Here is a 17342-nt window from a genome sequence, read left to right as displayed (position 1 = left end):
TGACCAGATATGAAAATATATATGGTCAGCAACCAGTGCCAGATTACCCATTGAGCACACTAAGCACGTGCTTAGGGCATCAGTCTAACAGGGGCACTAGAAGAAATTCAAATTAATTGTTGATGATAAAACTGAATGAATTAGATATGACCATTTCAATCTGCATGTACAAGTGTTTTGATTTGGAATGATGGCAGCACAGGTATTTTCCCACCTTTTTAGATTTAATAGCTTTTTTGAGATTAACATTTTGTCGGAGGCGGAGGGACGTACCATGATATTTTCACTGCTTAGAGCTCAGGGAGGTAACTTAATTCAGTACTGTCAGCATGTGCCTACTCTTGGTCAGTCATGGTCATTTCTTAAAGTGGAATATAGCAAAATGTCTGACTGATCCCACATTTTTCTTGCTGGATAATGACGTGTTTATAGTTTATTTTTCACAATTCGCACCAGTGCATATCAGAAGAAGAAATCTGCCTCAAAGAAGCGTGTTCTTCTGTTTTCTTTATTTTGTCACCCATCTTATTTCTTATTCATTTGAACTGCCCTACTACCATTCCATCCATTAATCCAGCCTAAATGATACCAAAATATATGGATCTTGCATGATAAAGGTGGAGATGTGCAAGACAATAAAAGCAGAGTTACATAGTTCTCACTTTTAGTATGAAGTCGTTTTTTAAAATCCATGGACAAAAGTAGTTAATTTATTAATTTCTATTCTAATTATATCCAATTAAACATTCATTCAGTTTGCATAGAATTACTTGACCAATGTATTTTCTGGACATCCTTTATGCAGTTTAACTTAATTTGTACTTCCTGTTGCAGTTATCGGTTTAGAACATATGAAGCTGTTTTCACTGGAACTGATCTGTGTGACTGGTTACTGAGAGTGGGATTGGCCAGGGACCGTGGTGAGGCCGTCAATTATGGAAGAACCCTTCTTGTTGGTCAGGTGATGTGTCATGTGACCAAGGAACACAACTTTCATGATATGCCATACTTCTACAGATTCATGTCTGAGGAAGAAACTTTATGATAAATACTGATCATTTTGTGCATTTATAATAGAAATTAGTCTGCCCACCTGTATTAAACAGTCACCTTTTTTAAACAGTTATATTTTGAAGTCCCTGCCGCAGTATTTAAGAAGAAATTAACCTGTACTAAACAGCCATCTGATTTGAGCAGTCAGTACTTTTCCATCCCATTGGTGGCAGCTTTGTACAGGTTTGATCCTTAAAGCTGTTAATTATGGTGACCATTAGCAATGTTTCAAAATGTCATGTGAAGAGTGCATTTCTTTATTACATAAAAACTTCTTTATACCACTGACTAAAATATTGATGTACATATTGAAGACACAATGCTTTATCATAGTAAAATAATGATTTAGCTGTAGTCAGTTCGAAGTGAATGAATGAAGGAAATTGTCACTATATTATATCATTTTTAGGGACCTTCATTGTGATGTTGGAACTCTATAGTCATCCCCTTTTCCATCCATCCAGGTCTGTGCACCCATTTACACTTGTAACCACCATATATCTTCACATGGGATAGACCTTGTAGACAGTACAGCACAGGAACCATTCAGTATATCAGTACTGGTGCAATTTTTGATCAATGATTTTTCATAGATCTTTATGTGCCTTTTATTGGTTTTGAAAAGTCTTTATACAGTGTTTCCATTATAAGTCAGGATCTGGGTCTGTGCAGTTTGTTAGGATTAATCATTAGAGCCAGCAATACAGTACTACCCGTTTATCTCCACTACCTCGGATGTAGGGTAATACTGTCAACATCACCGGCTGTCAAGAAAAATGTTACAGGTGGTGTGTGTGTGTGTATGAAAACAAAGTAAATTCAGCATGTGCATGTACATGAAATTAGTTGGTAAGATGTCATTTTTCATCAGTGCATAAGATCTACACTTTGTGAAAATAAACAATTGAAAATTTTATTAAATGAAGGCAAAAGACAAAACCAGTTTGAAAAACACTTGTATATTGACAACTTATGTTTGCATTACCTTTGCACTATACTGTACAATCCACCGTCAATCAACATGTCAGCAGCATGTGGCTGAATGTACATAAATCGGCCTGGATTTTGGGCTGCCTGAGACAACAAAGGTAAACTTAATGAGACTGCCAAGGGAAAGAGGTTACTCAAAGGGAAATGAAGAAAAAAAAAGTGTTACCAAATTTTGAATTTATTAGGCATAAAACTTGCACTTTTGTAAAGCACTAACAATTCTGGAATAGATGAATGCATGTAATTAAGATTATCTATAGCATATTCAATGCATTAAATTAAAATAGAATTTAATGAAAATTTAAGGTAATTAAAATTAGATCCTTTTAGCATAACAGGCAGAGATGGGACAAATATCGTTCTGAATTTTATGCAAGCTCTTCTTGATAGTTGTTCTCTCTGAGATGCTACAACTATTCCAATGTCCATGTGCTTCTTCTGATACTGCCAATGAGATTGATTGTGAAAAAAAATTGGTTAAACCATCCCACATTGAAAATGCCTCTCTCTGTGAAACACATGGCAAGGGCATTGTTTCAGACTCATCATCATCATCACTATCCAGTATTTTGTCTTTCTTTCCTTCTGTTGAAACAAATTTCATTTCGACTGAAGCAATAATCTCGTCGTCTACTAGAGCTGCTCGTCACTGTTCTGTGGCATCTGTTTCAACAGCCATCAGAACAACTCATCTTTATGAATTCCAAGACTTAATATAAACCTTCTTCATCAAGACTACATGGGATAACAGATGGGGAAAATCTGTGAAGTTCATTGTTTTCAGGAAACATAGATCAGTTTTGTATGGTCTTGAGCTTCACTAATCCCCAAGATTTCCTCAAGTTGTACAGAGCCCCAAGCAAATCTTTCTTAAATTCTTCTTGCTGATCAATCACTTTTTGTGGGCAAGAAGTTTCTGATATTTCAGTTTTAGGTTCTGGATGATTCTTTGATCAATGGGTTGTATGAGTGATGTGGTAGGTAGAAGAAAAATGATCTGGACATGTTGGAGATCATCCACTTATGGATGCACTGAACAATTATCAACAAGCCAGTCAATTTTTCTTCTGTTTACTTCTTTCTGTCGAGTTTCCTTATCCACTCCCTGAAAATATCAGATGTCATCCAAGTTTTCGTGTTTGCATGGTAATCCACAGGAAGGATGTGTACATTTTTAAAACAGTGAGGGTGAGGTCTTGCCAAAAACAAGAAGCTTTATTTTGTCATTGCCAGTCATGTTGGATGTAACAAGAACACATATGCGGTCTTTCTGCTGCTTCCCACCAGTGCATGGTTGACCTTTGATGCAGTAAATCTTGTCTGGAGTGCACTGAAAAAATAAAACTGTTTCATCTGCATTGTATATCTCCTCATATTCATGTTTCTGAATCATATCTTAAATTTGGCTTTTTAGGTTTCAAGCTGTAATGTGTTTGCAGATTTGGATTCTCCATAAATCCTTTTGTAAGGAATGTTGTGACAAACTTTAAAGCAATGGAACCAATATTTTGCTTGTTCGATAATCAGATCACCATCTGTGGGGATAGTAGAATTTGCAGTGTGTGTTTCATGAAACCATTTTGCTTTGGCCTTCTCCACGTCTTTAGATTTAGCAGCCTTCTGCTTTGTCCTATTGGAAGCGCAATTGCCTTCAATATAGTCTTTTTTTATTGACTGTGCAGCTTTCAGTAATCCCGACAGTGTGTTGTGTTTCAGTGAAAATTGTTGACATATTTGCAACATGCCTTACCTTCAATTTCTTTCACAGCCAGATATTTAGTTTCAAGAGATAGTAAATTTAATTTGCGTTTTAAGCCACCACTGTTAGCCATTGTAAGCTTAAAGTTACTTTTTTCCGGCAGAAAATGAAACTTGCATGACACAGTTAGTTTGTTCCAATCTCTGATAACCTTAACAAATGCAAAAGTCGATTAGATTTCACTGCCTTTATACAAGTTTGGTATCAACTTCATTTAATGAAGAGTGTGTTTTTTTATAAAAGAATTTAGCTGGCTTGTTTTCATGAAGGTTGCTTCGTTTTTATAAAAGATTGTTACTGGCTTGTTTTGATGAAGTGTGCATTGTTTTTATAAAAGATTCTAGCTGGCTTGTTTTTATGACGGGTGCACATGCTATGCTACATATTAAAGTTGCTGCAAAAACAAACTTCAGAAGACCAAACATATGCCCTCTGCAATGGCAGAATTAAAGCCTGGGGGCAATATCAAAGAACTGCTGGCTTGTCAAGATAAACAATAAGAAAACAAAGAATTTGTTCAAGTTGGGACCGAGGCTTCTGTCGACATGTACATTTATTTTTTATCTCACTGTCAACATATTTGGTAGTAATAAGAGACCACAGGACTGGGACTTTGTATTTTTGTCATCCATGTGCTCAGAATGGTGCAAAAAGTAAGCATTTCACAAGTTAATATAAAACGTGTGCCATGTTTTTGTTATACAGCGTAGTATATGAAGGTTTTGTAGGAAAATTCAATACAACAGTCAGTGATGTATTTGTTGGATGCTAAGTCATTATTGGCTGTCATATCAATGCATGCCTCATGCCCCAGACCTGCCATGTACCACAACAGAGAAAGAGCACAAACTTTATATACTTTTTATAGGGCAGGGTGTATTATGTTATAAAAGCTGGAAGGTCAAGGTCACTGTTATTGAGAGGAGAAGAATGGGTTTAGAACAATAACTTTAGTTCTCCGCTATTTGCAGGAAAAGGAGGAAGCCTATCGATTTCAGGGTCCAGGTCAAGATCATTGTGTCCGAAAGAAGAAAAATGGTTGTCACATCAAGTCTAGTTCTCTAAAATCTATGCTTACCAAACTTTGTGGATGTCTTGCATCCTGTTGATTTTGTAATCAGAAGGATGAATTTCAAAGGTCACTGTGACTGACAAAAAAAATGGTTTCTTAACAGTAACATTAGTTTTTCATGACACATCACAACCAGACTTTATGGATAGCTTGAAGTAAGGAAGATTGCTATTGGTTTTGAGGTCAACCACTATCTGCCATTACCAAACCTTTTAAATAGCTTGTATGTGCTAAGGAAAATGACCATCAGTTTTGGGGTCAAAAGGTGAAAGACCATGGTCACTGACTGAAAAAAGAAAAAAGGTTTCAGCACAGTAACTTTAGTTCAGTATCAGAGACGTGAACTAAACCTTGTGGATAATGGGATGGAATTTGGTAAATGATGTTTGTCTCTTAGACCTAGATGTATCTGTTATGAGCTGTGTCTCTTCTATGTCAGATTGGATAGAGATATTGTCCTTTAGAATCGAATTCATGTCTTTACTTGCAATACAGCTTTTAACTTGCACAGCTGAAGAACAATTAACATTGCAATGCAAATTGATGTACGCATTGTTTCATTACCTTGATGTGGGTTTTGACTCCTCTCCTCCATGTTGACCAAAGTCTTTGTCAACCAACTTCTTCATTGCATTGGATGTATTGACAAGATCTTGAAGGAGATGTATTACAAGCATTCCATGTCATTCAGAGGAGTCCTGATGGTGTGTGTATGTGTGTACATTGATTGTTGTACATGATATTTATGTAGGGAGATATACTTTAAAATTATGGTATCTCATTGTATTCGTAATGACATTTTCTTTTAATATTATTAATATACATATTTACACTGAGTAGCCAGGTAATCAATTTCCTATTGATGAACTGCCAGTTTTATGCCTACATGCCTACAGTTGTCGCTTTCATTATTTTTAGTTTACCTGACCATGGTATGATACTGCATCCACACTAGAGGATTCATATCTAGTCAGAATTTTTTCCAGATTTGGGTGTGAACTTGTAATTATCAAGTTTAGATGAGCTCTGATGTGAATGATATCTTTGTATATTAATAAGGTGATCTTTCATCTGATTGGCTCTGATGTGAATGATATCTTTGTATATTAATAAAGTGATCTCTCATCTGATTGGCTGAGCATGTTACCATTCCGGAAGCCATTTTTCTGAACAGATTATGACCAGATTTGGTATGTAAGCTTATATCATTAAGATCTTGAGAGAGATTTATTGGGAGTTGCATTCAGGACCACTCCAGTGGCCTTCAGGGTTGCTTCTAGGATTTGATAAATCGGGGTACTTGCACCCACTGAATCTGAAAAAAGGGGGGAGGGGGCCAATGTAGCCATAAGGGGGAGGGGGGGGCCTTCCAGTATGGTTTAAAAAAAAAAAAATCACTGTATTCAAAAAGAGCAATAACAAGTATAATAAGTGCATTAAATGTATCTCATGTCTTCTGTATATTATAGTATAACACTTAAAACTGAAATCAAAGTCTTGTGTTTTCTAATAACACTCTGTCTACACACTAACCATTAAAGAACCAAACCATAGACTGCAAATAGTGTCACTCCTCTGGCCAGTCTTAAAAGATAGTGTCATGTACTTCCTGCATGTCACTTACTCATTTCTGATTGGTTACAAATCCATACTAAGAAAAATAAGAAGGAAACATATTTTCTATTCATGGATGACAAAAAATAATTTTTAAGGAGAAGTCCAAAGCTCAAAATGAATTAGGGAAAGTATATATACAGTTTCTATAACAGTTAACTCTTTACGGGAACATGATATACATCTGCATCCAGACAGACTGTAATTGTGACTGCATTATTCTGCAAATATGATCACTATTTCCTAAATAGCCTCATGTCCTTCCTCATCCTCCAATCTACCAGAGCCTTGTTAAAGCTGAAGTCTCTCAGAGGAGGTCCTTCAATTCAAATCATCATGAGTCTGTTGAGAACCCTTTCTTCTAGATGACTTCTTCCTGCAGTTTTGGTTCGATTTTGATTGCTGAATCCTCTCTCACAGTCAGCGGTTTGGTATGGCATAACCATGGCCACTGATGCTAATTGAAGAAGATTTGGAAATGTGTCTGCATGATGTTGATGTACAATCTGCCAGAGTCTGCACATTTTGTCTCTAGGGTACATTTCTCTTTTAATGATAGTCTTAACAAGAGACCACTCTGTCAAAACATGTTTTGGGTCACACAAAGGGGGACTGATAGCTTCTTTTGATTTCTTCTCCTGACGAAAATGATCACAGAGAATTTTTATCTGGTCAGATTTCTGTAAAAGCATAATTAGCTGTCTTAAGTGAGGTATGATATCCATCATAATATTCAAGTGTGCCACAAATCTGTAGTCTATGAGTTTATTCAACAAGTCATGACACTCTTTTGTCTTTTATTCTTTTTGAAATATTTCACGAGAGCCCCCCAGCTGTGAAAAATTGCATATAGTGCATCATAAAATGCCAGCCATTTTATTTTATGCATCACTCTGACTTTCAGTTGAGGACTGTTCAGAAAATTCTGGATTTCCTTCAGTTCAGCTGTTCTGTTGGCAGATTTATAAAAAAAAATAGTACAAGTCTTTAAATGTGCCTTCAAAGGTTTCCTTGAGGTACGGATTGTTTTTCGATGCATGAGAAGTAAACAAATTCAATCTGCAAGCTATACAATGAAAGCTGATCAAGTGAGGGCTTTTCTTCTTGAACCGTGTTGCTACACCACTTTGCGAAAAATCATCACTGATGCCCCATCACTGCCAAAACCAACAACCTTTTCAAGAGGAATCTCCTTCTTTTCCAAGAACTGGACAAATTCTTTGAAAAGAACTTCAGCAGTGTGTGATTGGCATTCCACTGACACATTACTAAGAAAATGAGTTGTAGAAACAAACGGGGTTGGTTCCATGATTCTGGCATAAATGACCAGCTTCTTGGTATTTGAAATGTCTCTACTCTCATCAGTTCAGATGCTGATGAATGGACTACAACATACTTTCTGCATTAACTCAGATTCTATCACTGTTGCTATGCAATCCTGGACAAAAGTAAAGCTCAGTGATAAATCAAAGTATAAAAGTATTTTATTGTTATCGTTATTATTATTATTATTTTATTATTATTAAAGTATTTGAGAAATGTAAAGCAAATAGATTATATATAAAAAAACCAAAGTAAAATGACTAAAATCAGATGGAAAATGTGCAAGAACCTTGACCTAAGACCATGGAGTGTCTAAGGATGTTGCCTTGTGATAATTCTATCATTTTAAGAAATCCCATCAAGGTGTATAAATGCTAAAATAATATGGCACTAGAGTCTCTCTCTCTGTGTTAATTAAAGTCATTCAATTATAGTAATGAAGGAAGTGATTATGCCTGTCTGTGTATGTCGATTTTAAAAATAAAAAACGTTGGTATTATATACATCATTGATGGGTCCCTACATATGCACAGTTGTGATATAAGCAGATCAGGGTCAATGTCTCTTGCTGCAATGATCATCACAGTAAATAATAATAATAACTTATTTACTAAAGCATTATACAAGTTTCAAGCGGTGGGATTTGTCTGACTACTGTACTGTATCACACTGTCGACAGCAACTCCTTACATGCTCAGGCAATCATTCAAACAACAGTGACTGTATCATCATTTCAAACACATGAAAACTGATTATAATGATACTGAAATGTGACCTGTCTAGACAGGAAAGAATTTCATGACAAAACAAATATGTACCAATAATCCAGATTGATTAAAAAAGATAAATGTTATCCACCATTAAACGTTGACAGGAAGTTATGACTAGCTATCAAATACAATTTCATTAGCCGATCACGATGCTTAGGGTGCTATTTTTAGTAACACAGAGTATCCTCAAGATATGCATTGATCGGAACCTAACTAATCATGTTCTGGTTGCTTGTTAGATGAGCACACATTTTCAATCAAAATTTCAATAGAAAAAATGTAAATAAAATAAAAGAACTTACCTGAAATTCTTCTACAGAAGCCCTTGACAAATATGTTGCATTTCCTCCTACTCTCATGTTGCCAACACCAACACCCGGAAGGTCAACAAAATCCAATAGTGAGCCATATTTAAGAGAAGCAATGTTCTCCTTTGCCAAGTAATAAGCAACTGACATAGCATGAATAGTTTATTCAGATTTCTTGCTGATAGCTGCCATGCATGTAGTTTTAAGATTTTCATTTAGTTTCAGATCCTGAATCGCCTGTTTGTGAGCTGGTAATTCAACATGTCTATCAAGGGTTGATGTCCTGAAATTAGCATTTCCAAGTGTAAAAGAATTTTTGTTCTTTAGTTATTACACACCATCTGCAAAGCATCTCATTTTTTTTCATTCATTTCCACTCATGGTCGATTTTGTTTCCAGTCTGAATTGAAAGAGTATTTTTTTCTTAGCATTAAATGGACCCTTAGTTTCATTGCCACCATCTTTAAGCACATCATCACTTGAATTGTCCGACAGGGATTAGCTTGAGGAAGTGTTTGTTCACTGTCATTGTGCCTATTGCCAGGAACTTCTGCACCCTGACTGTTATTAGAAGTGTTACTGCTAAAATAATGAAAAAGTGTCCAAGTTTTAACTGATTTAGCCATTTAACACGTTGTCCCACCAAGCCAGCCACTGTATCAAATGTGATACTCTGACATTTGTTATTAACCAATCGGGACTGAGCACATGACACACAGAAATGTGTGACATATTTACAACTCTAGAAGTACAACATATTCGCCGAGAGTGACAGCCAGGAATTTTACAGCAAAAAACTAAAACAATGCATTCTTAACAAAAAAATACACAATTCTTATTTTTTGCACAATTTTGCCCGCATAGGATTAAAAATTTAGCGGGAAATCTTAAATTGGGGGTGGTTTGCATGATCACGCATCCTAGATGCAACCCTGGCTTTGAGGTTAGAGCGTTCGCCTCAGATGCGGGAGGTCGCAGGTTCGAACCCTGTTCGAGTCATACCAAAGACTTATAAAAATGGTACTAACAGCTGCCTCACTAGGCGCTCAGCATTAAAATTTTAGTGTTAGGACTGGTCGGCCTGGTGTCAGAATAATGTGTCTGGGTGGGACACCATGCTACATGTCTGTGGCATGATGCCCCAGTGCTAGACCTCACTATAAACTGCCATGCAACAGACATCATAGCGATATGACTGAAAAATTGTTAAAGCTATGTTAAAAATCCAAATGACACACCCACACACATAGTTGCATTCATATAAATAATAAGGTATGCTCTGATTATCTTAGCATGTTACCACCCTATTTGAATGACATGGCATGTAAGCTTATATCATCAAGATCAGAAATGAGTCTGGTTGTGGCATATTAAAAATATGATCTTGCTTCTGAATGGCTAAGTTTGTTTGCACTCTAGAGGCAATATATTTGACCAGGTTGTGATCAAACTTGGGGATCTCCTAGGTGACAGTTTCTGTTATTGATTCTGTCATGAAAGGCACATATTGAAAAGCACTTCAGATCATACATTTCATGTTATTTGCACTACTGATCCATACAGTTCCAGTTATATATACTACAAAAATCCATACATTACACGTTATCTATACTATTGATCCATAAATTTCATGTTATCTATGCTGCAAGTCCATGACATTTCATGTTGTCTGTGGTACAAACCCATACATTTTCTATCTACAGATCCATACATTTCATGCTCCATACAGTTCCAGTTATATATACTACAAAAATCCATACATTACACGTTATCTATACTATTGATCCATAAATTTCATGTTATCTATGCTGCAAGTCCATGACATTTCATGTTGTCTGTGGTACAAACCCATACATTTTCTATCTACAGATCCATACATTTCATGCTCTCTGTACAACAGATCCATACATTTCATGTTCTCTGTACATCAGATCCATACAGTTCGTTATATGTACTTCAGGTCCATACAGTTCCAGTTTTATTTACTACAAATGCATACATTAAACGTTATCTATACTACAGTTACATAAATTTCATGTTATTTGTACTATAAATCCATAACATTTCATGTCTACACATCAGATCTATGTATTTCATGTTATCTGTACAACAGATAAATGCATGTCATGTTATCTGTACTAGAGATACATTTGATGATATCTGTACTACAGATCCATGCATGTCATCTATCTAAACTACAGTTCCATACATGTCATATTACCTTTACTACAGATCCATACATGTCATGTTATCTGTACTACAGTTCCATATGTGTCATGTTATCTGTACTACAGTTCTATACATGTCATGTTATCTATACTTCAAATCTGTACATATGTTATCTGTACTACAGATCCATACATGTAATGTTATCTGTACTACAGTTCCATACATGTCATATTTACTACAAATATGTACATATGTTATCTGTACTACAAATCCATACAAATCATGTTTTCTGTACTACAGATCCATACATGTCATGTTATCCATACTTCACATCCACGTGTTATGTTATCTGTATTACAGATCCATACTTGTCATATTATCTCTACTTCAGAGCCATACATGTCATGTTATACATGCCCCAGATCCATACATGTCATATTCTCTCTACTACAGATCCATAATGTCATGTTATCTGTACTACAGATCCATACATGTCATGTTATACATGCCCCAGATCCATACATGTCATGTTATCCATACTTCAGATCCATACTTGTCATATTCTCTCTACTACAGATCCATAATGTCATATTCTCTCTACTGCCTACTACAGATCCATACATGTATTGTTATCTGTACTACAGATCCATACTTGTCATATTATCTCTACTTCAGAGCCATACATGTCATGTTATACATGCCCCAGATCCATATCAGATCTATGCATTTCATGTTATCTGTACAACAGATAAATGCATGTCATGTTATCTGTACTAGAGATACATTTGATGATATCTGTACTACAGATCCATGCATGTCATCTATCTAAACTACAGTTCCATACATGTCATATTACCTTTATCTGTACTACAGATCCATACAATCCATGTTATACATGCTAGAGATTCATACATTTCATATTATCTGTACTGCAAATCCATACAATCCGTGTTATACATGCTACAGATCCATACAATCCATGTTATACATGCTAGAGATTCATACATTTCATGTTATCTGTACTGCAAATCCATACAATCCATGTTATCTCTACCAGAGATCAATAAAGTTTCACTTTTCTGTACTACAAATCCATACATTTCATGTTGTCTGTCCTGCTGATCCATACAGTTCTGGTTATTTGTATTAAGATATCTATTTGTCTAGTTATCTGTACTGCAGATCCATACAGTTCATGTTATCAATACTGCCATGTAAAAGCTTATTTTATGTATACAAGTGACATAATGCATTTCGCTTTTTGACTCGTGTTCATTTTATAGTTTTGTTTCCATTTTTCATCAAGTTTACCTCTATTTTATAAACATTTTCTAATCTCAGAAATCAGAATCTAGTTTTTTTTCTGTTTCCATTGACAAATATTGTATTTCTAACATTTATTATTATTGCTTTGTTTAATTAAGTATTTTTTATTATATTTGTGGCTGCTGAAATGAATAGAATATTCATGTGGAATTGTTTGTAATATTATTAAGATTCATGTGGTGTGCATTGGAGCTTTAGTACATTTTAATGTCATTTCACAAGACAAGGTTGTCGTGCTAAAGTTGGCCTTTATTTCAGTACCAATTTTGGAATTTTTCTTATCATTAGTGGATGGGCAGCAAAATTACCGAACTGACAAAAAAGAAATGCAATATCAAAAGATACAGCTCAAAAAATAAATACCCCCTAGATGTAAATCAGGAAGAATTTTCCCTATGTTACAGATCTAAAAACTGAAGGGTATAGTTCAACATGCATACTTTTTCACTGTGATCTGGTTTCCACTCTTGTAAAAAGAATTATTCAAAAATGTGAAGTTTACATTTGGATTTAATGCATCAGTTAACACAGAGTTGTAACATATTCCAATATAATTCCATTATGATTTGATCAATATTGACAACTGTCGATAGACTTCTGGTAGTGTGTCCAGATGGGGGATGAGGTGCTAGGGGAAAATTGTTTTGACAGACATAATAATTCATTTGCTAATGAAAGCATCTTTATGATGCCATAATTATTGAATCATTATATAATTAAGCTGATATTGTTTAAATTTTTGCACACAAGAAAAGCTATTAAGTTGTTGCTATATGTATCAAATGATGAATAACTTTTTATTATTTCACAGTATAATCATATTGAAAATTATTTTGAGACCATTTATGTTGAGGGTAAATTTTATGTTAATTTAGGAAAAAAATTTCTTTCTTCTTAATTTTGGAAATTATGGACACTTTCAAATGCAAGTCCTGTTAATCATTTTTTAATTTATATTATTAGTGAGTCAGTTTTCTGCAGTAATTTAACTCATTCATTATCTCTACAGTATTGACAGGGAGTACATATAACCAGGACATTCTTCTGCATAGAGGAATACAATATTTAAGCATTTTCTTTTTAAATGAGTTCCTTTGTCATATTTCAGATACATTAGAATAGAACTTTTATATTTGGAACTATCTTTTTCTGAGCTTCCGGTAAGAACTTTTTTTATGGTGACAATCATTTTCTGTTAATTATATTTTTAATACTTTATAATTTCCTTTCATAAGAAAAAAAGTATTAAAACAAATCTGTCATTTATAGATGTTACTGTACCCTTAGTTCTTACATCCAATCATCTGCTCTCCACAAGTAAATCTATTATATTTTATTTATCTCAATCACTTTATTATATTATGTACCTGAAAAAATAATCTCATAAATTCTTGACAATGTTTAATTGTTATAAGTTCATAATTTTATTTCACATTTTTGAAACTTTTGTTTTAAATATGTTTGCTCATTTATGTAAATTTGTATGATGTCTTAGAATGTATAACCCCCACTTTTAGTCTTAGACATGGGTACTTTCTGGTAGTTGGTAACTGAAAGCTGTTAGCACAGGCACATGGACAAACAAATTCTAGTTACCAATATACTAGTTGTCCATGACAACCCGAATTCTAGTTGTCCATGACAGCCCAAATATTAGTTGCCCATGACACCCAAATGCTAGTTGCCCATGGCAGCACACATACTAGTTGTACATGAGCCAGTTGACAGCTTTAGTTAGTTTTCTTTCAAGCATTTTCAGTCATTGGAATCACTCTCCTGATGACTTCATATTTGGAACATAATGTCTAATACCACATACAGCCTTATCTCAGGACCACTCCTGCCCTTAGTTTCTTCCCACTTATTGGAACATTTGAGTCAGGAATTCTAATTTTAACACATTTTTGTTAAAATATTTGGTTTAAGATTTTTTGTGTTACTTTTTTTTTCTCCATAATACATTCACTAATTCACATAATGTTTGGAATATAGCACAAGTACATACTACCTTTCTCTATCCAGGTGCTGGGTTCTGCCCAGCAGTGTGGTCATAGGGTTAATAATTATATTGGGAACACATTTTCGTTAAAGTTGTCCCATCACTTAGATTTCCATAACTCCAACCAGATTCACTTTATATTTGTCCCCTGCTTTTCATTGGAAAAAGGGGGACACTAAATTGGTCCTGCCTGTGAGACCTTCCATCTATCTACCACACATTGTTTCTGCACAATAACTCCCTTAAATATTATTGTATTTCAACCAAATCTTGTTTTACAGCTAGATATTATTGTCTTTCAACCAAATCTTGTTTTACAGCTCCTGGATGGAACTATTGGATCAAGTATTCAAAAGACCCTTACTCAGCTCACTTTATAGTTGGAATAAAATATTGATTCCTATTTATGTTTTTCCATATACCACTATAGCCCCCCAGTTATGCCTCTGGGTGGGTATTTGGTGTGACATCTTTTGTCTTTTTCTAATTTTTAAGTAACCCATTGCTAAACCCACTTAATACCTGAAATAATATATGTTCCTGTGCTTCCCTTTCTTCTTGTACCACTGTTAACCCAGAGTTATATCCCTTGGTTGAGCCATAGGGTCAGTAAGTTGTACATTTATTTAATCATTATCATCATTATTATTATTATTATTTCAACAGAGCTGTATCCAGTTCAGTGCATATTTGAAATACAACATGATCGCCTACCTATCACTTTGTTCCACTCCTACGTTTGGATTATGTCCCTGGATAGGGCTATTGAGTCTGGGTTTTAGGGTTTATTAGCACCCTAATTGGAATACACAAGGTCATGTACTTCCCTTCTTCCTGCCGATTATATCCCTAGTTCAGGCTATGGGACCATGGGCCAATACTCTTTTGATATTTGACAGCTTCTTTCAAGGTGAAGTGGGGAGAGGGCAAATCATGTGTTTTTTAAAGTACAGTTCTTGTTGGCCTTCCGTTGTGTGTAAGTAGCTGCAGAATTTGATTCAATCTTTGTACATCCAAATAACATCAGTGTGACTTGTATTTTTTCTGGAATCGTAAGTAGTAAGTCTTTTTCACTTACTATTCCCTATTGTCTTAGGAATTTTTGCAATCTTATGCTGAGAATCTTTCAAATAGGTAAATGTGACCCATATTTTACACTTCCTATTGGTGTATACAAAAAATCTTTTTTCCTTACTGAAAATATTTATCTTGTTATTCTTTTTTCATGAATTTTAGGTGTAAAGTTTATTATAGCCATATTTGTTATTGTTTTGTAATTAACATGTTATTTTTCTTCTAATCCTCAAGGTATTAAGATCACTGCTTTGAAGATACCTTTACCACATCTATAACAAATTTTCTTATTGTGCATTGATTTAGAGAGATTAACAAATCCACTTGCCTCCAGGGACAAGCTCAGATTTGGCCCAGGCAGGCTTAAGTTTGTCAGGCACTTGACCATGGGCAAGTCCAGAAAATTGAAAAAGTGTGATTCAGAACATTTATTTAATGTTTGCAGTCAGGGTAAAATACATCAAACATTAGCTCTGTGCGAGCTGTTTTACTGATGAAGTTTGTAACGATTTTTGTTCGCAAGTTTTATAACCTGCATCAATGTAGATATTTAAACACCTTTATTTAGTGTTTATATATATTACATTCTTCTACATAACTGGCCACAGTGTCTTGCATGTATGATGTATATAGCATGTCATTCCATATTTGTAGTCAATGTCAAGGTCTCAGATTTGTTCAGGGGGTGTGACATTGTCAATATTTACTATTTAAAACAAGTTTTTACAAATGAGGAATAAATATTTATGTTTTAACTTAACAGTTATACTTTAAATGTAAAATTTGTTAAAATTAGTTTCAAGTAGTTTACCGATTATAAAGAATCTACTTGTCAAAGATTATTTTGATGCATGTGGTGAGGTGTTAATTGTTTTTTTTTTTACAGGTATGTTTGGAAATAAAAAAGCTCATGTCATGTTGAGGAATTTGTTGTTTACGTATCATTACTGCTTTGCAAACAATTAAATGGATAAATGTGTGTGTTCTCAAATCATTCTCAAAAGTCAAGTTGTCATATATTTTGTTGCGTGTCGCCAGTTTCAAGAGGACTAGATGATTGTTAATGTGACATAACACACCACAGAAAAAAATGCAGTGAGACAAATCATTAATATTTATGGCATCCTTTAGTGATGGACTTGTTTTACTGGATGCATACTGAAATCTGCATGATCATTTGAACTTTAGTGGAAAAGAAGAGAAAGAAAAATCTTATGCATTTAAACATTTGTGTATTGGTTGTTTCATTTTTTAGTTGAAGGTCTTTCAAGTAAGTGTCTCTTTCAAATATGAGCTTTCCAAGCCCTTATCTGTTTATATACATGTACAGGGCTGTTTTGCTCTTCTGCATTCTAACCTGTCATGTACATATTTATCTACATTATTATTTACAGCTATATATTTTATAACTTTAATTATTGGCATATAGTTCTAAGGTGCCAACAAAGATTAAAAAGAAAACAGAAGTTAAAATAAATATAACATGATTTCCTGACAATATTTTATATTCATTTCTTATGTTGGGATATTGTTTGGGGCAAGCTTTTATTTCCCAAGGGCAAGCTCAATTTTCAAGTCAGCCTGCCATAAAATTTGTAAATCTAGGGATTTAGCTGTTATGCGACAAGCTGATACGAGGTTGCACTTTATAAACATGAAAACTGCTCATCTTGTTTTTCATGTTAACTTAAAAATAACCAGGGGACCCGAGTGGTTTAAAGCGCTCACCATTACAGATCACTGCCATCTCACCTCTGCATGGTTTCGAGTCTCAGGTTTGACCAATGTGGGTATGTGAGAAAGCTTGTCAGTAGCTTCTCATGGGTCAGTGGTTCTTTCCAGGGTTTTCCCAGGTTCTTCCTCCACCATTGATACTGGCTGCCAT

At 34.7% G+C, this 17342-nt stretch overlaps 1 protein-coding gene across 4 annotated transcripts in view; it reads left to right on the top strand.

Annotated features, from left to right (window-relative positions):
- LOC149779611 (lysosomal cholesterol signaling protein-like) overlaps window positions 1-4559 on the top strand; it is an 85194-nt gene extending 80635 nt beyond the window's left edge. For all 4 annotated transcript variants that reach the window (XM_089940395.1, XM_089940399.1, XM_089940397.1 and 1 more), the window contains one exon: window positions 835-4559. In XM_089940395.1, coding sequence (XP_089796521.1) covers window positions 835-1045 — 211 coding nt within the window. In that variant the 3' untranslated portion in view covers window positions 1046-4559. The remainder of the gene's footprint in view (window positions 1-834) is intronic.
- Window positions 4560-17342: the final 12783 nt, after the last annotated feature.

Source organism: Sinohyriopsis cumingii, chromosome 17, assembly GCF_028554795.1.
Source record: "Sinohyriopsis cumingii isolate HCF-2022 chromosome 17, ASM2855479v2, whole genome shotgun sequence".
NCBI lineage: Eukaryota > Metazoa > Mollusca > Bivalvia > Unionida > Unionidae > Sinohyriopsis > Sinohyriopsis cumingii.
The sequence above is the reverse complement of the archived record's forward strand: the minus strand, read 5'-3'. Positions and strand labels throughout refer to the sequence as shown.